Source organism: Pyrus communis, chromosome 15 (assembly GCF_963583255.1).
Source record: "Pyrus communis chromosome 15, drPyrComm1.1, whole genome shotgun sequence".
Taxonomy (NCBI): Eukaryota; Viridiplantae; Streptophyta; class Magnoliopsida; order Rosales; family Rosaceae; genus Pyrus; species Pyrus communis.
The window spans coordinates 14249232-14276332 of record NC_084817.1 but is presented as its reverse complement, the minus strand read 5'-3'; the positions used below and the strand labels follow the sequence as shown (position 1 = coordinate 14276332).

At 39.2% G+C, this 27101-nt stretch overlaps 1 protein-coding gene across 1 annotated transcript; it reads right to left on the bottom strand.

The window, feature by feature from the left end:
* Positions 1-19906: 19906 nt before the first annotated feature.
* On the bottom strand, positions 19907-24073 carry LOC137717088 (uncharacterized). Its single transcript, XM_068456398.1, has 5 exons — positions 23588-24073; positions 21572-23323; positions 21221-21448; positions 20170-20533; positions 19907-20043 (listed from the first exon to the last, which is right to left on the bottom strand). Exons 1-5 carry the CDS (start codon positions 24071-24073, stop codon positions 19907-19909), a joined length of 2967 nt encoding a protein of 988 aa, XP_068312499.1.
* Positions 24074-27101: the final 3028 nt, after the last annotated feature.

Sequence of the window (27101 nt, the reverse complement as noted above, 5' to 3'; positions counted from 1 at the left end):
TTTAATGTTTTAAGTGTTTAGTTTTACATTCTTTGAGTTAGTTTAGTGTTTTATATTGTGTTTTTACGTTCTTGAGTCAAGTTATTACATAAATTCGTCCAAATTTGTGTTTGTGCTCAAATCTGCCCAGAAAGTGGTTTTTCGGCAGATTTGAGTGTGTTTGTGTTGTTTTGAGTCTTTTGGTTTGTCTTAGTGTTTTAAAGCTTAGTTTTGCATTCTTTGAGTCTAAGTTAGTATTTCATATTGTTATTTTACGTTTTTGATTCAAATCCAAGTGGTTAACAATCCCTCCTAATCCCCGGTCTAGAACGATCCCTACTTATACTTATACTACAATTGTCAAAAAGAGGGTTTAATTTGTGTGCGTATAAATCTCGCATCAAATTTTGGCGCCATGGCCGGGGATTAGAAAATTTGCTAATCCCTTGGATTGTTTTATTTTTGTTTGTTTTTATTCCAGAGTCTTAATCTTGTTTTGTTTCTTGTTTTAGGTACTAGTTTATGACTCGGAGTTCTCGTCCGATTCGTGAACATATCCTGGAGTGATTGGGTTCTTCGTCCGGCTGCAAGACGTAAAAGAAAGCGCTACTTGGGAGGCAACCCAATGCACTGAATAAAACAAAGCATGTTGAAAAAAAAAAAAAAAAAAAAAAAAAAAAAAAAAAGATACTAATCATGGCGAAAGATGGAGCATTCACAAAGGATGTTTGCGTGAAGCCCCACTACGAGGCGTCGAAGAGGAAGGCATCGGAGCGGAAGGCATCGGAGCGGAAGGCATCGAAGCGGAAGGCATCGGAGCGGAAGGCATCGGAGTGGGAGGCATCGGAGCTAGAGCATTCCAGGCCTCAATACTTGGCCAAGCGCTCGATGATCCAGGAAAAAGATGCCTCTGGAGGAAAGACGAAAACCTTTGACGGTCACTTTGAATCCGACCTTCAGACTCTTGCAGCTCATCCAGCTTCCTCTTCATCCCCGACGAATAGTTATTTGCAAGCACATGCAAACTTCTATTCTCGTACTTAAGCTGCTGGATCTCTTGCTTAAGTCTTTCCACCTCTGCCATCAATGATTCCACCTGACGGGACCGAGCAAGCAGGCGTTGGTCCATGTTGGACACAGAACTCGCACACTGAACACTAAGTGCGAGGGACTCTTGAACGGCCAACTCATCGGACCGTCCTGACAGCAGCCTACTATCTTTTGGAGTGAGGAGGTTCTTAGCTACTATTGTAGCTGTTGTGGCGTCCTGCATCACGGAGTCTTCACCTGTAAGAAGACCATTAGAAGATAAAAAAGAAGGGCGCCATACGTTACCTTGACGCGGCGCGCCCGTATCACTGCTAAGGCTCAATTCCAAGCTAAGGTTCGATGAGTTTGCCATTTTTCAAAAGTGTTCAAAGAGAAGGGATGGAGTTAAATTTCAAAGGGCCGGAGTCGATTTTCAAGAATGGGAAATCTTCAGAGTGTGTTTGTTGTGGTGATCGATAGCTCAATAAAAAAGCCAAAGCGACGCGTCCACCGATTCAAAAAGCCGGAATTTCCGGCGTAATTTCGGCAACGCTTTCTCGGCTTTTCAGAAGACGCGTTCAACTTTGTCAAAAGATTTCTTCTTTTCAGACAACACGTGGAGGCCATCACCGCAACTACACATATTTAGCCGACAAGCGCAAAGTTCGGCGACACTTTCGCTGCTTTTCAGAAACACGTGCAGCTTTGTCAAAAGGAGCCGCATCCGCACTACTACGTGTCGTTCAGAAAGCAAAGGGGCGCCTGCTCAGAAATCGAAGAGGCGTCATTCAGAAATCGAAGAGGCGCCACTATTTCAAAAAGCCAGATTTGCGGGATCAAAACGTTTGTCGACAAGGGTAAAAGAACAATACCACCACTTGATATTATCTCTATATATGTCGACCTTCGTCTTTTATGGCAAGGCAAACCTGAAGAAAATGCCCAACTCTCCCTCACCTCTGAGGGCGCACTCCCAGCAAAGCCTTTCGAAATACTCAATTCTTTCTTCTTCCCCAAAGATGATACCAGATGCCTGGAGTACAGATGACCCAGGAGGAAATGGCGGATTGAAGTGTGCTGATTCATTCACCGCTTCTTCAAAAGCAAAGGTATCTCATATCATCAAGGTCAAAAGCAAAAGTATCTCATATCATGCTCTTTCCCTGTCTTTTTCTTTGTCCTTGTTCTTACTCGCATGGCAAAGTAAAAGAAGCAATCAGCTGGCACTTGGAGTCAGTCTTCCGATCTGGAGCCAACTGCCTGGAATCTATTCCTGATTGCTTACCTGGCGTTGCTCTCGAGTAGTCATCTTCAACGGTTGATACACTTCCAGAGAAGGGACCACTTCTGCAAAGGGGAGTGATGCGAAATAAATAAGCACACAAATTAAACCCTCTTTTTGTCAAATTGTAGTAAAGATGTAAGTAGGGATCGTTCTAGACCGGGGATTAGGAGGGATTGCTAAACACTTGGAAACTGACTTAAAAACTCAAAAACAAAGTTTAAAACACTAAACTCGACTCAAAGAATGCAAAACTAAAAGTTAAAACACTTAAACAAACCTAAAACCCAAAACAGCAACTAGAAGACTCAAAACTGCCTAAAAACCACTTTCTGGGCAGTTTTGAGCACCTACACTAATTTGGACGAAATTGGGTGAAAACTTGAATCAAAATACTTAGAAACACAAATCAAAACACTTTCTAACTAATCTAAGACTTCAAATTAAAGGGGGATTTGTTTTGGACGAAAATTTAACATAAAACAGAAACTTTAAACTACACAGATTGTAGAATGTTTTTGGATAAAAAGGATGGATAAAAGGCTAGTTAGGAGGTTCTTCTCCCCACATGTCACACTTGCAAACAAAACAATTTTCAGTTGTTCTTCCAATAAATTATAAATACTCAACGCCCCAGATTAACCGTGAATTGCACTAATTAACCCTCAGTTTTTCCACAAGTTATTAAGTTGGATGATTGCATACGACAACTCAAAACATTCCCTACAAGTTCCCTATATGAATTGCATAATAGAGATACAAGCAAGAATCATTAAGTTCTATGAAATACATAAGCATTGACGAAGCATTCGTTACTATGAATTGCATGAAACTTATGCTAAGAATTCATTCAACACGATTGTTTTCAAGCAACCTTCACTACTTATGATTATAAGATTGTAACTATTAGGTGAAACTCCCTCATAATCTAGCATCATATTCATGCATGAAAACTAAGCGTGCACTCTCAATCAACATACACAAATAAGTTATCAATCAAATAGATGAACGAATTGAATCCATAACTTATGAAATAACAACTGAATGTAATCAAATCATATTGCAAGCATGCACATGGTTTCGAATTCCCCCCTAACCAAGGGGGGTTTAGTTCCTCATACTGACAACACAAAGAATATCAAAATTAAACATGGAATTCAACGGAAAGACAACACCTAAAACGTTCCAGCAATCCTCAATAGAATGGCATGAACGTCCCAAGCTTTTTCTCCTCCTCTTGTCTGCGGCACAAGAACTAGGACAGGTTCTAGGGGTTATTTAGATGGATGAGTAGGTAAGGAATGATATGGTAGTGTTTAGGGGACATGGGGGTTGCGGCAAAGGGTGAGAATATGGCAGATTGGTGGAGGAAGGCTGCGGCAAGGGGGCTGAATATATTTTGACGAATTTCTGATTTGTGGAGAGGGTGATATATGCGGCAAGGTGGTAAAACATATATATATAGGCAGCCAAACCCTAAAGAAATCAGGTTAGACAAATGGGCTAGGGTTTGGGTGCGGCAAGGGTTGGAAATCCACCAGAAAATAGGGTTTCTAGAACATTAGGTGCGGCATGGGCTTAGGGTAGATGGATTAGGGTTTAACTTGGCAGAAATTAAATGATTAGGCCCTAGGGTGCGGCTGATTAAGTGGGCTAGGATTAGGGTTTAGGTGCGGCATGGGCTTAGGGTCCACAAGGAGTTAGGGTTTAGGTCATCTAAAAGCCCAAAGCCAAGAATAGAAACTCACGAAAATGGAAACCTCCAAGAATAGAAACTTCCAACTTTAGAAACTTTGGTTGCCAATTCCGACTTCTTTGCTCTTCACTTTCATTTCTTCATTTCTTAAGCTCCTTTGACCTTCAACCTCGTCCATTCCTCGTGCTCCATTTACATACACCACATTCCAGCTCAGTTTTTGCTCCAAAAGCACCAAATTGCATCATTTCATGTAATATGTCCTTTAAACCTGAAAACACATGAAAGTAGCTTAAAAGACTACTTTAACGAAGAAAACATAACAAAAATGCATAAGAACTAGCTAACTAAGGCGCATAAATATGCTCCTATCAGGGAGCGAGTAAGGCAAGTGAAAATGATACATTGAAGCATGTGGAGACAAACTTAGGCTGAGTTATCCTCCAACCCTTTTCAATACGAATTGGAAAGATTGAACAAAGAAACAGACCAAAGGAGTAAGCTCAGACCTTCGGGGAAGACCAAAAGAATCCTCCAGCCCAGTAGCACAAAGGAAAATCAACAAGTGGAGGAGACCAAAAGAATCATGCAGCCCAGTTCAAGAGTATGCCTGTGGAATCACCAAGATCAAAGCCTCAATGCAATTACCAAGGAGAAGAGGGAATTTACACTCCATAACCAGATTTGCGTCCCTAAACTCTTCTCTTTGTTAATTACATTGTGCCATGTTTAGTATGTTTAAATTGTTTTTTTTTTGTGTGTTTACTTATGTTTTGTGTGAATCTATGCTTAAAACATTGAGGACAATGTTTGATTTAAGTGTGGGGGGGTAACTAAGTATATTTAATGCAAATTCGTGGGATTTTATCACCCATTACTTCAAATGTTGTTCCTTGCTGTTTTAAGGTGTTTTTAAGTTGTTTTAGAGTGTTTTTAGTGTGTTTTGTTTTATAACTCCGAAAATCACATAAAAATTTGAAAAACATGTTTTAAAAAGCCTAAAAAGAGTGTTTTGAGTCATTTTTGTGTGTTTGTGTCTTAGGGTACCTTCCAACAAAATGATAAGGATTTGGTTTGTAATTGCATGACTGTTAAAAAGAGTTATGAACATAGAGAAAAGTTTGAATTACTCTTGGTATATGCTTGGTTATGGTTATAATGTATGACTTCACATGCAATCATAAAAGAAAAATTCGTTTTTGTAACATGCTTGAAGGAAGGAACTCAAACAAACGCTACAACCCTGTGAGACTCGAGCCATTACCTTCTTTGGAGAGTTATTTTCTGTGATTCTTTGTTTTCTAAAGTTGTTGCATGATCTCATTATTCCTTGCTTGGTTGCTACTTAGAATACAATTGTATCATGATAGAACTAAATGCTAGAACTTATATCCGTTTCATTCAAAGCATGACATTGAATTGCATAATATATATCAAGATGAAGTTGTGTTGTTGCCACCATAGCCAAATAGCCTTACTTCCCATATTTCGTATATATTAGTTTTAACCCCGTTGAGCCTCGTTTAGCCTATTTTCTTTGCTAACCACATCACCCCTTACCTAGCCTAGAGTAGGACTTTCCTATACCCTTGTTCTTGAAGTATAGTGAGCATGACTTAAATGAATTCCTTTTGATTAATATGTTGCAGAAAATAAGTGTGGGGGAAGGGATTTTTGTGTGTATGTATGTGCCTAAGTCTTAAGGGAGGCACGGGAAAAAGAAAAAAAAATGTGAGAAAAAGAAGAAGAAAAGAAAGAAAAAGAGTGAAAATAAGTGAGAATGGACTCACAAGTGTGATTGTTGAAGAAATGGCCCAAAAAGTTTGAATATGGCCCTAAGTTTTGTGTGACTTCCCCTTGGGTGTTCAAAGTTGACTTCTGCGTTCTAAAGGGAATTCTAAGTGCCTAATTCAATACTTTGCTCACTATTGCTTAAAGAACGTTTGTTTTCCCTATCCTTTCTTTGTTAGCCAAACACCTTTAGCCCCGTTTCAACCCTTATGCTTCTATCTTGATCGTTATGTGTTCAATATGTGGAGTTTGGAATTGATATGAGCTTATGGAATCACTGGTTCTCATTCTAAGTAGTAGCATTCCATTCATGAGATCATATTCATGTCATTCATGAATATAAGTTCGTAACTATTAGGTGAAACTCACTTATATTCTAGCGTCATATTCATGCATGAAAATTAAGCGTGCACTCTCAATAAACATACATAAATAAGTTATCAATAAAACGGTTAAACAAATTGAATCACAACTTATGAAACGCAATTAGAAGTAATCAAATCAAAATGCATGCATAAACATATATTCGAATCACCCCCTAACCAAGGGGGGTTTAGTTCCTCATGGTACAAAACAAAGAGAATCAAAGAAACGCCTAAACATTCCAACAACTCAAACTTGAATTGTATGAACGTTTAGGCCCTCTTATCATCCATTCCTCATTCGTACAAAACAAAGAGCATTGAAATTAAACATTGAAATCAAAGAAACACCTAAACATTCCAACAACTCAAACTTGAATTGTATGAACGTTTAGGCATTCTTCTCTTCCTCTTCGTTGTGGCACAAGGTCTAAGGTGAGTTTGATGGTGTGAATGGTTTGGGGAGTGGTGTTTGGATTAATAGGGAAGGCACGGCACAAGGGTGGTTTGATGTCTACATTTCTGCAATGGATGAGTTTATGGAAGAGTGTTTGGAATGGATGAATTTCTGGCACAAAGGCCTTATTTCTGTGGTGAATGGATTGTGTATGAATGAGAATGAATGAATGAGTATTTATAGGTGAAATGGGGGGAACATGACAGCTAGGAACTTGGTGGAAATCTGAAATGGTGATGGGAGATGCATGTGGCTGTTTGTGCATGTGATTAAAGGGTGGAAATGCATGTGCTTTGACAGAAATGAAAGGGAATGCACGGTTTTGGTTGATTTCTGGTGGTTGTGAGGTGGAAATCTAGGTGGAAATGCATGTGGATTAAAGCTATGTGAATGATTAAGGTGAATGTGCATGAGTGCATGTGAAATCTGCCAAGATGCATGTGTTATGAAGTGGATTTTCTGCAAATGCAAGGTGAATGTGCATGTGATTAAATTAAAAGATGGAATGCATGTGAATGACAGCTAGATATGTTGATGAATGCATGTGACTTGTTTGTGGTGAGTGAATGCATGTGCAAAGCTTTTTGGGAGAAAGGTGGATGAATGTACATGTGACTTAGGTTGTGAAATCTGATGGAATGATGAAGTGGCTGAAATGATGAAAGAATGAGGGTATGCATGGCACAAGGGAAGTGTTGGGTGATGGTTGCATGTGGGTTAATTAATTAAGTGTATGATATGATAAGTGATTGATAAGATAAGTGAATGATATGATAAGTGGTTGATAAGATAAGTGGTGAATGATATGTGGTGAATGATATGTGATAAGTGATAAGTGATAAGTGATAATGATAAGTGGTTATGATAAGTGATAAGTGGTGATGATAAGTAATGGAAGCATGTGAGGGATTGAATAATGAATGCATGTGTATGGTTTTGGGAGAAAGGTGGAGATGCACGGCATAAGGGAATTGGAAAGGTTTAAATGTCCTAAAACTAAAAGGAACAAGGTTCCAACACTTTGGTCTTCAATTTCGTCCAACATTTTGGCGCCAAGCATAAGCTATCCATCCTTAGCCCAAAAGTGCTCCAAAAGTCTAGCCCTTTGGACCTACAAACACACGAAAATAGCTTAAAGGACTAAAATAACTAAAGAAACATAATGTAAATGCACGAGAACAAGCCATTTAAGTCGCATGAATATGCTCCTATCAGGGTTTATGATGCGAGAATTATACGCACACAAATTAAACCCTCTTTTTATCAATTGTAGTGAAGAATGTAAGTAGGGATCGTTCTGGACCGGGGATTAGGAGGGATTGTTAATCACTTGGAAACTGACTCAAATACGTAAAAACAAGTTTAAAACACTATACTAGACTCAAAGAATGCAAAACTAAACTTTAAAACACCAAAACAAACCAAAAGACTCAAAACAGCACCAAAACACTCAAAACTGCCTTAAAAACACAATCTGGGCAGTTTTGAACACTAGACACAACTTTGGACGAAAATTGGTTTTACTTGACCTAAGACACTTAAAAACACAAACTAAAGTGATTTCTAACTACTATGACTCAACAAAGTAAAGGGGGATTGGTTTTGGACGAATTTAAAAACAAAACAAACTTTTTAAATTAGAACAGATTGTAAAAACGAATTTGATGGAATTGAATGGATGGGAAGCTAGCTAAGGGGTTCATCTCCACACATGTTATACTTGCATATAAAATGATTTCCAATTGCTTTTCAATAACCCATGAATTCTCAACGCCCCAAGTTAATTAGGTTCGCTTAAATTAACCTTCAGATTTTCCTAACGTTATTGAATTGGATGATTGCATACGACAACCCAAAACATTCCCCACAAGTCCCCTACATGATTGCATAATAGAGATACAAGCAAGAATCATTAAGTTCTATGAAAACCATAAACATTGACGAAGCACTTGTTACTATGATTGCATGAAACTTATGCCAAGAATTTACTTAACGCGATTGAGATCATCAACCTTTACTACTTGTGAATATAATTCCATAACGATTAGGTGAAATTTCCTTATATCCTAGCATCCAATTTATGCATGATAATTAAGCGTGCACTCTCAACCAACACACACAAATCAATGTAATTCACATAGATAAGTAAATTGAATTCACAACTTATGAAACGCAATTAGAAGTAATCAATTCATATAGCAAGTATGTTCATGGTTTCGAATCCCCCCCTAGCCAAGGGGGGGTTTAGTTCCTCATACGCACAAAACAAAGAGAATTGAAATTAAACATTGAAATCAAAGGAAAAGAAACACCTAGAAATTCCAGCGACGCGAACTCGAATTGCATGAACTCCCGAGCTTCCTTCTCCTCCTCCTTGGTGCGGCAAGGGTCTAGGGACAGGTTTAGGGCCTTAGGTATATGGATGCACGGTTATGGAGGGATGTAGTAGTGTTTAGGGGAAGGGGATGGTGCGGCAAAGCTTAAAACTAAGGAGAAAGGTGTTTGGTGGCTGCGGCAAGGGTGTGGAGAGGTTTGGACGAATTTCTGGAATTATTGAATGTGTATGAGAGGTGGTGATCTGATCTAGGGGTTAATATGAGTATATATAGGCACTTAAAACCCTAGGGTAATCAGATATGGACTTGAATAACCCAAATCCACAAGGAAATAGGCTTAGAAATCAGAAATAGAAAGGGATAATGCTTCCTAGGTGCGGCAGGTAAGGAGATAAGGCTTCTAGAGTGCCTTGCAAGGCAAGGGAAATCAGCTTTCTAGAAGGATTTGGGGCGCCACCTTTGTAGGAGATAAGATAAGGTTCCTAGAAACATGTTTTAAGGGCCAAATTTGTAGGGAAAAAGGGATAAGGGTGCGGCACCTTTGTAGGGATAATGTTAGAGCTTCTTGAAAGCCTAAAAACTAAGGGGATTTGGATAAAACCCACGGCAAAGATAGGATAGGGCATCTAAGGCTTCTAGAAACCCTCCAAGATAAGGTAAAGTGCATGGCATCCCTATAGGATTAGGATAAGGTGTCCTAAAGTGTTTAGGACTCCTCTTTGTGGCTGAAAACCTTGTGCATTAGGATTAGGAAAGCTAATCCTTCTTCATCTTGGAATTCTTCTCCTCCTTGGACTTGGAAAGCTTCTTTGTTGCTGCAACTTGAGGCCATATGGATTTTGACTTTCCTTCATCAAGTAGGAAACCTTATTTGAGTAGGAATCTTCATTCTTCTAGGAATCCTAATTCAACTAGGAAACCCATTTTAACTAGGAATCCTAATTCAACTAGGAAACCCATTTTAACTAGGAATCCTAATTCAACTAGGAAACCATCTTCCATTTAGGGACTTTCCTACTTCAACTAGGAAACCTTGCTCAAGTAGGAATCATCATCTTCAAGTCTTCAATTTCTTCCATCCTCTTGGCACCAAGCATATGATGTCCATTCCAAGCTCTAATTTGCTCCAAAAGGCTCCAAAATGCATCCTTTTGCATACTTTGCCCTTAAAACCTGAAAACACATTGAACTAGCTTAAAATACTACTTTACTAAGGAAAAACACTATAAATGCACAAAAACAAGCTAAACTAAGGTGCGTAAATATGCTCCTATCAGTTTAGTACCTCATACGTACAAAATAAAGAGAATCAAAGAAACACCTAAACATTCCAACAACTCAAACTTGAATTGTATGAACGTTTAGGCACTCTTCTCTTCCATTCCTCATTCGTACAAAACAAAGAGTATTGAATTTAAACATTGAAATCAAAGAAGCACCTAAACATTCCAACAACTCAAACTTGAATTGTATGAACGTTTAGGCACTATTTTCTTCCTCTTCGTTGTAGCACAAGGTCTAGGGATAGTTTGATGGTGTGAATGGTTTGGGGAGTGGTGGAGGAATGGAAGAGGAGTTGTGGAGATGGAAGGATGGTGTTTGGATTGTAAGGGAGAGCACGGCACAAAGATGGTTTGATGGTCTACATTTCTGCAATGGATGAGTTTATGAATGGAATGGATGGACTTTGTGAAGGGCACGGTCCCAAGGGACCAATTTCTGTTGTGAATGAATCCATTGGAAGAGTGTGTGAATGAGTATTTATAGGTGAAATGGGGGGAACATGACAGCTAGGTTGCATGTGCAAATGCTGGTATGCTATGGTGAGTGAATGTGCACGGTTTTGAGTGTTGTTGGTGCTGGAATGGTATGGGTTGTGCACGGCATGAGTGGTGGATGAGCTTGAAATGCATGTGTGTGCATGTGAAAGCTGCCAAGATGTATGTGAAAGTGTATGAATGTTGATGCGAAAATTAACTTAACACACAAATTAACCCTCTTTTGACAATTGTAGCATATAAATAAGTAGGGATCGTTCTTACACCGGGGATTAGGAGGGCTTGCTAAACACTCTAAACTGACTCAAATAAATAAACTTAATCTTTAAAACACTTAAACTCACTTAAAAAGACTCAAACACGTTCACAAAACTCAAAATAGGCTAAAAACACTCAAAACTGCCTTAAAAACACAATCTGGGCAGTTTTGAGCCTAAACACAATTTTGGACGAAAATTGGTTCTAACTTGACTCAAAACTCTTAAAAACACAATCTAAAACATATTTGGACCAATTAGACACTCTAAGACACTTGGGGATTTGGTTTTTGACGAAAATCAAACAAACAAAACAAATATGTAAAATAGGCAGATTCTGACGAAATTGGTGGAATTAAATGGATGGTGAGATGGCTAGGAGGTTTTTCTCCACACATGGCATATTTGCATACAAAATAATCTCCAGTTGCTTATTCGATGAATTTATGAACCTCAACACCCCAAGTTAATTAGGTACGCTTAAATTAACTCTCAGATTTCCCTTAGGTCATTGAATTGAATGGAAATAGCGCATTGCAATCAAATTATTCCTTAAAGGTTTTCTATATGAAAGCGCATGATAGAAAGACAATCAAAGATCATTAGGTTCTATGGAAATCATAGGTGTTGACGAGGCATTCGTAACTATGAAAGCGCATGATACTTATGCCAAGAATTCACTTATCATAATTGTGACCAACAATCTTAACTACTCATGAATATAAGTTCCCAACGATTAGGTGAAGTTCCCTCATACCCTAGCATCATGTTTATGCATGCAAATCAAGCGTGCACTCTCAATTCATATACATAAGCAAGTTTTAATTAAAATAGATAAGTAAATTGAATTCATCATTCATGAAATCACAACTGAAAGTAATCAAATCATCATGCAAATACAACCATGGTTTCGAATTTCCCCCCTAGCCAAAGGGGGGATTAGTTCCTCATGCTTGCACAACAAAAAGTATTGAATTTAAACATTGAAATCATAAGAAAGAATACACCTATACGTTCAGCAATTCCAAGATGGATTTGATGCACAGATTGGCTCCTCTTCCTCCTCCTTGTTGCGGCACAAAGTGTGGGTGATGGAATTGGTGGTTTTGGATGGTGTTTTCTAGTTTGGAGGGATGGAGGATGGTTGATTATGGTGGGGAAGGGTGCGGCAGAGGTGTATGGATGTGGAGGGAGGTCTATGGAGGTCAAGAATGGGGAATGGAGGTGCGGCACAAGGGTTTTCTGTCTAGCATAAGGGGTCTACGAATTTGTGGCTGAAAATATGTTTATATAGTCCTAGGGTTTATTAGATTAGGGTTTACTTAGCAGATTTGGTGAATTAGGGCCCTAGAATTCGGCCATGGGTTGTCAAATCCACCTAGGAAGAGGTTTTTGGCCCACATAGTTTTATAAAACGAATTGTATACCCAAATCCACAAGGATTAGGCCTTGGAAATCAGAATCCCAAAGGGATTGGGCCTAGGAAGGTGCGGCTGATTTAGGGGAGAGGGTAGCTTGGCTTGCAAGGCAAGGTAAAGCCTTCTAGAAAGCTTTGGGGCGCCACTTTTCTAGGGTTTCTAGAAAGAGTAGGTTTTGTGGCAGATTTGGGCCTTCTAGAATAGAATGCTTCTAGAAATAGGTTCTAGAATGATCCATTTAAGTCCCCATGTAATTAGGAGTAAGACATGATAAGGTTTGGATAGGATAAGATGAGATAAGGTTTGGATAATGTTTTGGATAATTGGATAATGTTGGATAAGGTTGGATAATGTTTTGGATAATGTTTCCTCTTTTCTTGCACTTTCCTTATCCACTTTGTCCTTAGCTTAGTTCCTTCCTCTTCTTAACACATTTCCACCTTCTTGAAGTCCAAATTCGTCCATCCATGTTAGCCCACATGCAAGCTCACCACCTAGTGTCCAAAATAGCTCCAAAATGCACCAAAATGCACTTTCTTGATACTTTAACCCATAGGACCTACAAACACACGAAATTGAGTTGTAATACGACATTAACTAAGAAATAATAGCACGAATGCACAAGAATAAGCTAGTTAAGTCGCCTAAATATGCTCCTATCAAATGTGCTTGGCATGAGTGATTTCTGGGTGCATGTGGAATGAATGATTTCTTAGTGAGTGGATGCAAGTGTTGATTAAAGGGGGAATGCAAAGGAAAAGCTGGAAATGGGAGTGAAGAGTCACGGCAAAGGTAAGTGTTTGGTGATGGGTGCATGTGTTGGTGGTTTTGCATGTGAATTAAAACTAGAGTGATGATGATGAATGCATGTGCAAAGGAAGTGGATTTTCTGCAAATGCAATGATGAAATGGATGGGAATGCATGTGGATTAAAGGTTGGAATGACAATGAGTGCATGTGGAATGGCTGAAATGTAAAGGGGATGCACGGCATGGTTATGATGAATGCATGTGCAAAGTTGGTTGAATGATAAGTGGTGAATGATAAGTGGTGAATGATATGTGATAAGTGATATGTGATAAGTATATGTGGTGATGATAAATGGGAGTGTGGCTGAAATGAAGGAGTTGAATGTTGGAATGTTATGCACGGCTAAGGATAAAGGAAAGGTTTAAATGTCCTAAAACTAAAGGGAACAAGGTTCCAACACTTTGGTCTTCAATTAGGTCTTCAATTTCGTCCAACACTTTGGCTCCAAGCATAAGCTATCCATCCTTAGCCCAAAAGTGCTCCAAAAGTCTCCAAAATGCATCTTTTTGCTCCTTTAGCCCTTTGGACCTACAAACACACGAAAATAGCTTAAAGTACTAAAATAACTAAAGAAACATAACGTAAATGCACGAGAACAAGCCATTTAAGTCGCATGAATATGCTCCTATCAACCACACGTTCTAGGCCGGGGATTAGGAGGGATTGCTAATCTAATGAAAACTGACTCAAAGATACAAAAATATGCTTCAAAACACTTAAACAAACTGAAAAGACTCTTAACTAAACTTATATGACTCAAAACAAACTTAAAAGACTCTAAACAACACAAAACAATCAAAAAGACTCAAACTAGACTCAAGGACTCAATTTGGACGAAAATAGAATTGGTTTTGACTCAAAACACTCAAAAACACTAATTAGGACAGATTTGACACAACTAAATAAAGGGGATTGGGTTTTTGACGAATTTAAGATAAAAACAAGTAGCTAAAAGACTTAAATAAACTTTGGACGAATTTGGGGATATGGATGGGTGATTAGCTAGCTAGAGGATTCTTTTCCACACATGACACATTTGAACACAAATTGATTTCCAGTTGCTTTTCCGATAAACCATGAACCTCAACACCCCAGATTAACCGTGACGTCACTAATTAACCCTCAGATTTTCCTTAAGTTATTGGATTGGATGACATCATACGACAACCCAAAGCATTCTTCAAAAGTCCCCTACATGACATCATAATAGAGATACAATCAAAGATCATTACGTTCTATGAAAATCATAAGTATTGACAAAGCACTTGTAACTATGACATCATGATACTCATGCTAGGAATTTACTTAACATGATTGTGAAAACAACCTTAACTACTTGTGAATATAAGTTTGTAACGATTATGTGAAACTCCCTTATATTCTAGCCCCAAATTCATGCATGCAAACTAAGTGTGCACCCTTAATCAACAAACAAGAATAAGTTATCCATCAAACGGTTAAGTAAATTGCATTCACAATTTATGAAATCACAACTGGAATTAATCAATTCATATTGCAAATATAATCATGGTTTCAAAGTCTCCCCTAGCCAAAAGAAAATTAGTTCCTCATGTTTACAACAAAACAAAGAGAATATAAATTAAACATTGAAAACAAAGATTGAATACACCTAGAAACGCTCCAGGTGGCTCCTTCTTCCTTCCTTGCTGCCAACAATGAGGATTTGTGTGAATTTAGGCTCTTGAGGTGTGGTGGATGGTGTGGTGTGAATTTGTGGTAGAGGGTGGTGGTTTTTGAGTGTTGTGGCATCATGTATTTGTAGGGTGAAGGGGAGGCACGAAATTTGGGCTGAAAAGGAGAGGAATTAAGGTAGGAAAAGATTAGGATAGGATAAGATAAGGTTGGATAAGGTTTGGATAAGATAAGTAAATTTGGATAAGGTTCCTTATTTCTTGCTCTTTCCTTATCTTCTTTGGATTTGGACTTCTTTCTCCAGATTTTTGGCCTTTCCTAGCATCTCTTGACTTCAATTTCGTCCATCCACATTGTTCCATAGTTAAGCTATCCAATCCATGCCCAAAACTGCTCCAAATAGCCTCAAAATGCACTTTCTTGCTCCTTTTGCCATTAGGACCTAAAAACATACGAAAATAGCTTAAAAGACTAAAATAGATAGTAATTAAGTAACTAAATGCAAGGAAACAACATAACTAAGTAGCATAAATATGCTCCTATCATTTACCCATCCAAGAGACATTCCCTGATGAGCAATTGCTGTCCATTAAGGTATGTGAACCTTGGTATGCCGATTTGGTCAATTTTTTGGTGTCAAAACGTGTTCCAAGTACCCTAGCTAGGCACCAACGTGATAAATTAAGGAAAGAGGCACGGTTTTATGTATGGGATGACCCATATTTGTGGAAGTTTTGTGCAAATCAGATTGTGCGTCGTTGTGTGCATGATTGTGAGTTTAATTCAATTCAAACCTTTTGTCACACTTATGCATGTGGTGGACATTTTAGCACACAACGCACTGCCCTTAAGGTATTAGAATGTGGTTTTTATTGGCCTACAATCTTTAAAGATGCTCGAACTTTTTGTTTAACTTGTGATTGATGCGAAAATTAACTTAACACACAAATTAACCCTCTTTTGACAATTGTAGCATATAAATAAGTAGGGATCGTTCTAAACCGGGGATTAGGAGGGATTGCTAAATCACTTGGAAACTGACTCAAAAACGTAAAACAAAGGTTAAAACACTAAACTAGACTCAAAGAATGCAAAGCTAAACAATAAAAACACTAAAACAAACCCAAAGACTCAAAACAGCCCCAAAACACTCAAAACTGCCTTAAAAACACTTTCTGGGCAGTTTTGAGCACTTTCACTAATTTGGACGAATTTGGGTAACAACTTGAATCAAAACACTCAAAAACACAATCTAAAACATATTCTAACTAATTAGACACTCTAAGACACTTGGGGATTTGGTTTTTGACGAAAATCAAACAAACAAAACAAATATGTAAAATAGGCAGATTCTGACGAAATTGGTGAAATTAAGTGGATGGTGAGATGGCTAGGAGGTTTTTCTCCACACATGGCATACTTGCATACAAAATAATCTCCAGTTGCTTATTCGATGAATTTATGAACCTCAACACCCCAAGTTAATTAGGTACGCTTAAATTAACTCTCAGATTTCCCTTAGGTCATTGAATTGAATGGAATTAGCGCATTGCAATCAAATTATTCCTTAAAAGTTTTCTATATGAAAGCGCATGATAGAAAGACAATCAAAGATCATTAGGTTCTATGGAAATCATAGGTGTTGACGAGGCATTCGTAACTATGAAAGCGCATGATACTTATACCAAGAATTTACTTAACATAATTGCGACCAACAATCTTAACTACTCATGGATGTGAGTTCCCAACGATTAGGTGAAGTTCCCTCATATCCTAGCATCATGTTTATGCATGCAAATCAAGCGTGCACTCTCAATTCATATACATAAGCAAGTTTTAATTAAAACAGATAAGTAAATTGAATTCATCATTCATGAAATCACAACTGAAAGTAATCAAATCATCATGCAAATATAACCATGGTTTCGAAATTCCCCCCTAGCCAAAGGGGGGATTAGTTCCTCATGCTTGCACAACAAAAAGTATTGAATTTAAACATGGAAATCATAAGAAAGAATACACCTAAATGCTCAGCAATTCCAAGATGGATTCGATGCACAGATTGGCTCCTCTTCCTCCTCCTTGCTGCGGCACAAAGTTAGGGTGATGGAATTGGTGGTTTTGGATGGTGTTTTCTAGTTTGGAGGGATGGAGGATGGTTGATTATGGTGGGGAAGGGTGCGGCAGAGATGTATGGATGTGTAGGGAGGTCTATGGAGGCTTAGAATGGAGAATGGAGGTGCGGCACAAGGGTTTCTGAATAGCATAAGGGGGTCGTCCGAATTTGTGGCTGAAAATATGTTTATATAGTCCTAGGGTTTATTAGATTAGGGTTTCCTTAGCAGATTTGGTGGATTAGGGCCCTAGAATTCGGCCATGGGTTGTCAAATCCACCTAGGAAGAGGTTTTTGGCCCACATAGTTTTATAAAACGAATTGTATACCCAAATCCACAAGGATTAGGCCTTGGAAATCAGAATCCCAAAGGGATTGGGCCTAGGGAGGTGCGGCTAACTTAGGGGAGAGGGTTGCTTGGCTTGCAAGGCAAGCCAAAGCCTTCTAGAATGGATTGGGGCGCCACTTTTCTAGGGCTTATAGAAAGAATAGGTTTTGTGGCAGATTTGGGCCTTCTAGAATAGGATGCTTCTAGAAATAGGTTCTAGAATTATCCATTTAGGTCCCCATGCAATTAGGATTAAGACATGATAAGGTTTGGATAAGATAAGATGAGATAAGGTTTGGATAATGTTTTGGATAATTGGATAATGTTGGATAAGGTTGGATAATGTTTAGATAATGTTTTGGATAAGGTTTCCTCTTTTGAGCTCCTTCCTTATCCACTTTGTCCTTAGCTTAGTTCCTTCCTCTTCTTATCACATATCTAGCCTCTTGAAGTTCAAATTCGTCCATCCATGTTAGCCCATATGCAAGCTATCCCCATGGTGTCCAAAATAGCTCCAAAATGCACCAAAATGCACTTTCTTGATACTTTAACCCATAGGTCCTACAAACACACGAAATTGAGTTGTAATACGACATTAACTAAGAAATAATAGCACAAATGCACAAGAATAAGGTAGTTAAGTCGCCTAAATATGCTCCTATCAAATTCCCCCACACTTATCTTTTGCTAGTCCTCGAGCAAAACAAATAAACAAAAGAAACAAAACATAAAATCTAAACCTTCCAACGTTCGTCTCAGGGATTTCCAATGAAACATGACATGTCAAAGATCACCACAAACATAGATTTAAGCAATCCTTACCCTCGAGCATACTTAATCATAGTCACAATTCACTAGCTCGCATTTAATCAATTAAAACAACATTTTGAATGTAGTAACATGCCTTAGAGAATTTCCTCAATTCCTCACCGGATATACTCTCTGTTTTCACTCAGATTTTCTGACTACACTCCCTACACTAGGTATATGTGAGAAGATTGATGTAAACATGTAGACGAACACTCACATATGTTAGAACAAGAAAAGCACTTTCTAGAATTATTAACATGTATGTATATGATCTCATGAATGGAATGCTACTACCTAGATACGAGAACCAGGGATACCATATGCTCCAAACCCACTTTAAACTCCACATATTGAAACACATAACAATCAAGATAGAAGTCAAAGGGTTGTAACGAGGCTAGGGTATTGGCTAACAACGAAAGGTAAAGGATAACAAACATTCTTAAAGCCATAATGAGCAAAGTATTGGATTAGGCACTTAGAATTCCCTTTATAACGCGGAAGTCAACTTTGATCACCCAAGGGGGAATCACACAAAACTTAGGGCCATATTCAAACTTTTTGGACCCTTTCTTCAACAATCAACACTTGTGAGTTCATTCTCACTTATTTTCACTCTTTTTCTTTCTTTTCTTCTTCTTTTTTTTCTTCTTTTTCACAATTTTTTTTTTTTTTTTTTTTTTTTTTTTTTTTCGTGCCCCTTTTAAGACTTTGGCACACACACACTCACAAAATCCCTTCCCCCACACTCGTTTTCTGCACAAATGTCACTCAAAAGGACTTCCTTCTACATTATGCTCCACTATACTTTAAGAACAAAGGTATGGGAAGTCCTATTCTAGGCTAGGTAAGGATGATGTGGTTAACAAGAAAATAGGCTAAATAAGGCTCAAAGGGGTTTAAACCTACAATACAAGTGACAAGGGTGGATTCGGCTGTTTGGCTATGGTGGTGACTACTACACAACTTCATCTTGTTATTTGTTATGCTAATCAATTTCATGCTTCGAATGAAACGGGTATGAGTTCTAGTATTTGGAACTATAGTGATGAAACGCATTCTAAGTAGCAACCAAGCAAAGAATAATGAGATCATGCAACGACTTTTAGAAAACAAGAATGCACAGATTAATAACTCTCCAAATAAACGTTTAGGCTCAAGTCTCTCAGGGATGTAGCGTTTGTTTGAGTTCCTTCCTTCAAGCATGTTACAAAAACTGATTTTATCCTTTGTGATTACATGTGAATTCGTAAACTATAACTACAACCAAGCATAAACCAAAGAGCAAATCAAACTTCCATCATTGTTTGTAACTCTCTTTAACAGTCATGCATTAAAAACCAAATCCTCATCATTGTGTTGGAAGGTACCCTAAGACACAAACAAACACACAAAAACAACTCTTTTTGGCTTTTTCAAAACACTTTTTTCAATTTTTTTCAAATTTTCGGATTTTTACTTCAACACACACCAAAATAGCTCAAAATGCATTAAAAACACCTAAAAACAGTGAGAAACAACATTAGAAGTGATAGGTGATAGAATCCCACGAATTTTGCATAAAAAACACTTGTTTACCCCCCCACACTTAAATCAAACATTGTCCTCAATGTTTCACACAAAGACTCACATAAAAGCAAACAAATAATAAGCAACTAAGCATGAGAAAATAAACAGCAAGGAGAAGGGTTTAGAAACGCAAATCTGGGTTTGGAATGGAAGCTCCATCTTCTCCTTGTCGAATACATGGGTTGCCTCCCAAGAAGCGCTTGCTTTAACGTCTTCCAGCCGGACGAATACGCCATGCTAAGCTTCACTAGTAGTACCCACGGCATGGAGGGGTACATCATCCACCACATGCTCCTCGAAGTTCTCGTAGTAGGGCTTTAATCGATGGCCATTCACCGTGAACTCTTGTCCTGTTTTCAAGCTTTGAACTTGGACTGCACCATAAGGAAAAACATTAGTAATAACAAACGGGCCAACCCACTTAGAACGCAACTTACCAGGAAACAAGCGAAGGCGGGAATTAAAGAGTAGCACTTTCTGCCCAATAGAGAATGATTTGCCTCGAATCATCTTATCATGAAAAGCCTTTGTCTTTTCCTTGTAAATTCGAGCGTTGTCATACGCCTCGTTCCTAATCTCTTCTAATTCATTCAATTGGAGCTTCCTGTGAAGTCCAGCCGCATCAATGTCCATGTTGAATGTCTTGATGGCCCAATGCGCCTTGTGCTCCAATTCCACGGGAAGATGGCATGGTTTGCCATAAATGAGCCGAAATGGGGACATGCCCAGGGGGGTCTTGTAAGCCGTGCGATATGCCCACAACGCATCCTCCAACCGTACACTCCAATCCTTCCTTGTAGGGCCCACGGTTTTTTCTAGAATCTGCTTAATCTCCCTATTTGAAACCTCGGCTTGCCCATTGGTCTGAGGATGATAAGGTGTTGAAACCTTATGAGTGACGTTGTACTTCTTGAGCAAAGCCTCAATGGTTCGATTGCAAAAGTGAGATCCTCCATCACTTATGATCACTCGTGGCATTCCAAACCTTGCAAATAGGTTAGTTCTAATGAAATCTGCAACCACTCGAGAATCATTAGTTCGGGTGGCTTTTGCTTCCACCCATTTCGATACATAATCCACAGCAAGTAAGATATACAAGAAACCATGTGAGGAAGGAAAAGGACCCATAAAATCAATACCCCAAACATCAAAAATTTCAACCGGGAGAATAACATTTTGCGGCATTTGATCCTTTGCACTAATGTTGCCCATTCTTTGGCAACGATCACAAGACATACAAAAGTTTCTAGCATCCTTAAATAAAGTTGGCCAATAGAATCCACATTCTAAAACCTTAAGGGCTGTGCGTTGTGTCCCAAAGTGTCCCCCACATGCATAAGTGTGACAAAATGTTAAAATAGAAGTGAATTCCATGTCATGCACACACTTACGTATAATCTGATCCGAGCAATATTTCCACAAGTATGGATCATCCCAAACATAAAACCTAGCGTCTTTTTTCAATTTATCACGTTGGTTTCTAGTTAAAGTGGTAGGAACTTGTTTAGTCACCAAATAATTTACCAAATCCGCATACCAAGGCTCACTTACCTTAATGGATAACAATTGCTCGTCAGGGAATGTTTCTACAATAGGGTACGGCTCCTCCTCATGTATCATGCGGCTTAGGTGGTCAGCCACCACATTTTCACTTCCCTTTTTGTCCTTGATTTCGATGTCAAACTCTTGAAGAAGTAGCATCCATCGAATTAACCGTGGTTTGGCTTCCTTCTTCGTGAACAAGTACTTTAAAGCTGCATGATCAGTGAAAATAATAACCTTAGTACCAAGTAAATATGATCGAAATTTATCTAAAGCAAAGACAATGGCAAGAAGTTCTTTTTCAGTGGTTGAATAGTTCAATTGAGCGTCATTCAACGTCCGAGATGCGTAGTAGATGACATGCGGCTTCTTGTCCTTCCTTTGGCCTAAAACAGCCCCTAACGCATAGTCGGATGCATCACACATTAGCTCGAACGGAAGACTCCAATCTGGTGGCACAATGATGGGTGCCGTGGTTAGCATGTCCTTGAGGAGTTGGAAAGCTGCCGTGCATTCCTTGGTGAAGTCGAAAGGTGCATCTTTTTGTAGGAGGCGGCATAAAGGTTGGGAGATCTTCGAGAAATCCTTGATGAACCTCCTATAAAAACCTGCATGTCCAAGGAACGAACGAACCTCTCTAACCGAAGTAGGAGAGGGTAAGTGACGCACAAGATCTATTTTTGATTTATCTACCTCAATACCTTTTTCAGAAATAATATGACCTAAAACTATGCCTTGTTTAACCATGAAATGACATTTCTCCCAATTTAACACAAGGTTAGTTTCAATGCATCGTTTTAAAATCAAACTAAGATTATTCAAACAACCATCAAATGAATCACCAAAAACGCTGAAATCATCCATAAAAACTTCAATAATTTTCTCAACGTAATCTGAAAATATGCTCATCATGCATCTTTGAAATGTGGCAGGTGCATTACATAAACCAAATGGCATACGACGATAAGCAAATGTACCAAAAGGGCATGTGAAAGTGGTTTTTTCTTGATCTTCTGGGGCTATCACAATTTGATTATAACCTGAATACCCATCAAGAAAACAATAAAACGCATAACCCGCTAACCTTTCAAGCATTTGATCAATGAATGGCAAGGGAAAATGATCTTTCCTTGTCGTGGCATTGAGCTTCCTATAGTCAATACAAACCCTCCAACCTGTTTGGATTCGCGTAGGAACAAGCTCATTTTCGGCATTTGTCACCACAGTTACTCCGGATTTCTTTGGGACACATTGCACCGGAGACACCCACCGACTGTCTGAAATTGGATAGATCACTCCACAATCCAAGAGCTTGATTATCTCCTTCTTCACAACTTCCATCATTGGAGGGTTGAGTCGGCGTTGAGCCTCTCGAGATGCTTTGGTCCCCTCCTCCAAAAGTATACGATGCATGCACGTGGTTGGGCTTATTCCCTTGATGTCGGCCAACGTCCAACCAATCGCAGTTTTGTACTCCTTTAACACCCTCACTAACTTACCTTCTTCTTGTGCCGTGAGTGAGGAGGATATGATGACAGGCAAGGTCTCTTGGTCTCCCAAGAAAACATACTTCAAATGGCTTGGCAATGGTTTAAGTTCAAGGGAAGGTGGCTGCACAACTGAAGGAATGGGCTTATTAGTCGAAATTGGAATTGAAATTAGGTCCGAAGACTTACCAGATTGTAGTGGCAATGACTCAAGGGCAGCCACTATCTCAACCATGTCAACACTAGGGGGCACGGCATGGTGCTCACCATGCATGCCGTGGGTATGCAATTGCCCTACTTCCTTGTCTTTCAGTTCCATTCCTCTTGTAATGACCAATTCAAGTGCATCTTCGTTCAATTGTTCAAAATGGTCCTGCGCCAACGAATCAAGTACATCAATAGCAAAACATGAATGATCATCAAGAGGGTACTTAATAGATTCAGAAAGATTGAAATTAATAACTTCCCCATCAAATTCCATTGTCAAAGTCCCATTAAACACATCAATCTTCGTGCGGGCTGTTTTCATAAATGGGCGGCCAAGAAGAATTGGCAATGACGGGGCATGGTTTGATTCTTCCATTTCCAACACGTAGAAATCCGCCGGAAAGATTAGATGATTAACCTGCACTAAAACATCTTCCAAAACACCCTTTGGATAGGCATTAGATCTATCGGCCAATTGAATAATCACACCATCATTTTTTAACTCACCTAGGTTCATAGATGCATAAATGGAGTAAGGCATAACATTAATAGATGCACCTAAGTCTAGCATAGCATGTTCAAACCGATTATTGCCAATAACACAAGGAATCGTAAAACTACCCGGATCTTTGCATTTAGGGGGCAATTTACGTTGCAAGATGGCTGAGACATTCTCACTTACCTTTACAACCTCTTTGTTTGAAATTCTCTTCCTAGTAGTACAAAGTTCTTTTAAAAACTTAGCATACCTCGGAACTTGTTTAATTGCATCCAAAAGTGGTATATTGACTTGTACTTTTCTAAACGTCTCTAAAATGTCCTTCTCAGCCTCCTCCTTCTTTGTTTGCATGAATCTACGAGGAAAAGGTACATTTGGAGGAATAGCATTAGAAATAACCGAATTTGGAACATCCTTACCCTTAGAAGCCGAGTGGTGTACTTTGGGTGGCTGCGGCATGGTGTCTCCCACCCTTGCCGTGGCTTGCTCATGCTCCCCCTCTTCAAATTGCAACTTTTCATCCTCCATTGGGGCTGAATTAGAAGGTTGTGAAGCCGTTCCAACTTGTTTTCCACTTCGCAACATGATTGCTTTCGCAGATTCGAATCCTCCTTTCGGGTTGACCACTGTTGAGCTAGGCAACCTTCCTTGCTCACGAAATTGCCCCATGAATTCGGCAATCTGTCCCACTTGCTTCTCCAAGTTGTCCACCCTCTTGTCTTGGATTTGCCTCTCTTTGTTTTGAGTTTGGACTTCCTGCGTCAAAGTAGTAAGTAATTGAAAAATCTTATCATTTTCACTTGAATTACCTACATTGCTTTGGGCAGGTTGTGCTTGGGCTTGTGGTGGTGCCAACGGCTTTTGATAGAAACCCGGGGGTTGTTGCCTAAATCCGCTTTGTTGTTGACCTTGTTGGGGGTCTCGCCATTTGAAATTCGGATGATCACGCCAACCGGGATTGTAAGTATTAGAGAACGGATCACCACGTGATTGGTATTGGTTGCCATATCCCACGGCATTGAGTGTCTCCCACCCTCCATTCTCGATTAATTGTGGGCACTTGTCTGTAGGGTGTTCTTGCATGGAGCATACGCCACAAGAAGCTACGGTTTTGACTTTTGGACCTTCCACCACCTGAGAAAGCAACGTAGTAAGGTTAGCCATTTGATTTTGAAGTTCGGTTATGGCACTTACCTCATTGACTTGGTGTTGCCGTGGGGTACTCCTCTGTCCAACGCCTTCGTATTGTTGAGCGTTCAATGCTCGATTAGCAATCAAGGACTTTGCAGCCGTGGGGGTCTTGTCCACCAATGCTCCTCCCGCTGAGGCATCTAGCATTTGACGTTCAATAGGTAGAAGTCCCTCGTAAAAGTATTGTAGAAGTAGTTCCTCCTTCATTTGATGCTGTGGACATGAAGCAACAAGAGATTTAAAACGTTCATAATAAGTAGGAAAGGATTCACCTTCATCTTGTTGGATTCCACTTATCCTTTTTCGTAGGAGGATGACTCGAGAAGTTGGGAAAAACTTCTCCAAGTAAGCTCGTTTCATGCTCTCCCATGATGTGACCGTTCCGGGAGCCAACTCGTACAACCAATCTTTCGCTTTCTCTTGGAGAGAAAAGGGAAAGGCCTTCATCTTCAAGATGCTCTCATCCACGTTCACCGGAGTCATGCTTGAGCAAACGACTTCAAACTCCTTCAAGTGCTTGTTCGGATCTTCCATGGACAGCCCATGGTACTTCGGAATGTGATGTAACAGGCTTGACTTCAATTCGAACTCAGCAGTCTTGTCTTGAGCCGCCCTTGGGTATTGGATGCACAAGGGTGCGGCATTGGCCAATCCCGAAGCGGAAAGCTCCTTGATTGTTCGGTTGTCCGCTGCCATGTCTTCCACTTCCTCTTCAAATTCAGAAATGGACTCGGAACTTGCACTTGATTCACTAGGTTCCGGGTTCTTCCTCTTACGTCTCAACTCACGCTCAAAATCGTCGTCAAAGTCTAAAATATGTTCGTGAACCGGATTAGAACTCCGAGTCATAAACAAGTACCTAAAACAAGAAACAAAATAACATAAGAATCTGATCTAATAAGAAAAACGAAAATAACAATCCAAGAGATTAGCAAACTTTGCTAATCCCCGGCAACGGCGCCAAAATTTGATGCGAAAATTAACTTAACACACAAATTAACCCTCTTTTGACAATTGTAGCATATAAATAAGTAGGGATCGTTCTAAACCGGGGATTAGGAGGGATTGCTAAATCACTTGGAAACTGACTCAAAAACGTAAAACAAAGGTTAAAACACTAAACTAGACTCAAAGAATGCAAAGCTAAACAATAAAAACACTAAAACAAACCCAAAGACTCAAAACAGCCCCAAAACACTCAAAACTGCCTTAAAAACACTTTCTGGGCAGTTTTGAGCACTTTCACTAATTTGGACGAATTTGGGTAACAACTTGAATCAAAACACTCAAAAACACAATCTAAAACATATTCTAACTAATTAGACACTCTAAGACACTTGGGGATTTGGTTTTTGACGAAAATCAAACAAACAAAACAAATATGTAAAATAGGCAGATTCTGACGAAATTGGTGAAATTAAGTGGATGGTGAGATGGCTAGGAGGTTTTTCTCCACACATGGCATACTTGCATACAAAATAATCTCCAGTTGCTTATTCGATGAATTTATGAACCTCAACACCCCAAGTTAATTAGGTACGCTTAAATTAACTCTCAGATTTCCCTTAGGTCATTGAATTGAATGGAATTAGCGCATTGCAATCAAATTATTCCTTAAAAGTTTTCTATATGAAAGCGCATGATAGAAAGACAATCAAAGATCATTAGGTTCTATGGAAATCATAGGTGTTGACGAGGCATTCGTAACTATGAAAGCGCATGATACTTATACCAAGAATTTACTTAACATAATTGCGACCAACAATCTTAACTACTCATGGATGTGAGTTCCCAACGATTAGGTGAAGTTCCCTCATATCCTAGCATCATGTTTATGCATGCAAATCAAGCGTGCACTCTCAATTCATATACATAAGCAAGTTTTAATTAAAACAGATAAGTAAATTGAATTCATCATTCATGAAATCACAACTGAAAGTAATCAAATCATCATGCAAATATAACCATGGTTTCGAAATTCCCCCCTAGCCAAAGGGGGGATTAGTTCCTCATGCTTGCACAACAAAAAGTATTGAATTTAAACATGGAAATCATAAGAAAGAATACACCTAAATGCTCAGCAATTCCAAGATGGATTCGATGCACAGATTGGCTCCTCTTCCTCCTCCTTGCTGCGGCACAAAGTTAGGGTGATGGAATTGGTGGTTTTGGATGGTGTTTTCTAGTTTGGAGGGATGGAGGATGGTTGATTATGGTGGGGAAGGGTGCGGCAGAGATGTATGGATGTGTAGGGAGGTCTATGGAGGCTTAGAATGGAGAATGGAGGTGCGGCACAAGGGTTTCTGAATAGCATAAGGGGGTCGTCCGAATTTGTGGCTGAAAATATGTTTATATAGTCCTAGGGTTTATTAGATTAGGGTTTCCTTAGCAGATTTGGTGGATTAGGGCCCTAGAATTCGGCCATGGGTTGTCAAATCCACCTAGGAAGAGGTTTTTGGCCCACATAGTTTTATAAAACGAATTGTATACCCAAATCCACAAGGAT

What these genes read in the sequence shown, in the direction of transcription:
- LOC137717088 (XM_068456398.1), bottom strand. Translation starts at nt 24,073, where the DNA reads ATGGGGCAATTTCGTGAGCAAGGAAGGTTGCCTAGCTCAACAGTGGTC. An exon ending in GGAAGGACAAGAAGCCGCAT is followed by an intron (nt 21,449 to 21,571) that starts GTCATCTACTAC and finishes CTTGGTACTAAG; the next exon opens with GTTATTATTTTCACTGATCA. An exon ending in TCATGATAAGATGATTCGAG is followed by an intron (nt 20,044 to 20,169) that starts GCAAATCATTCT and finishes CTTATGGTGCAG; the next exon opens with TCCAAGTTCAAAGCTTGAAA.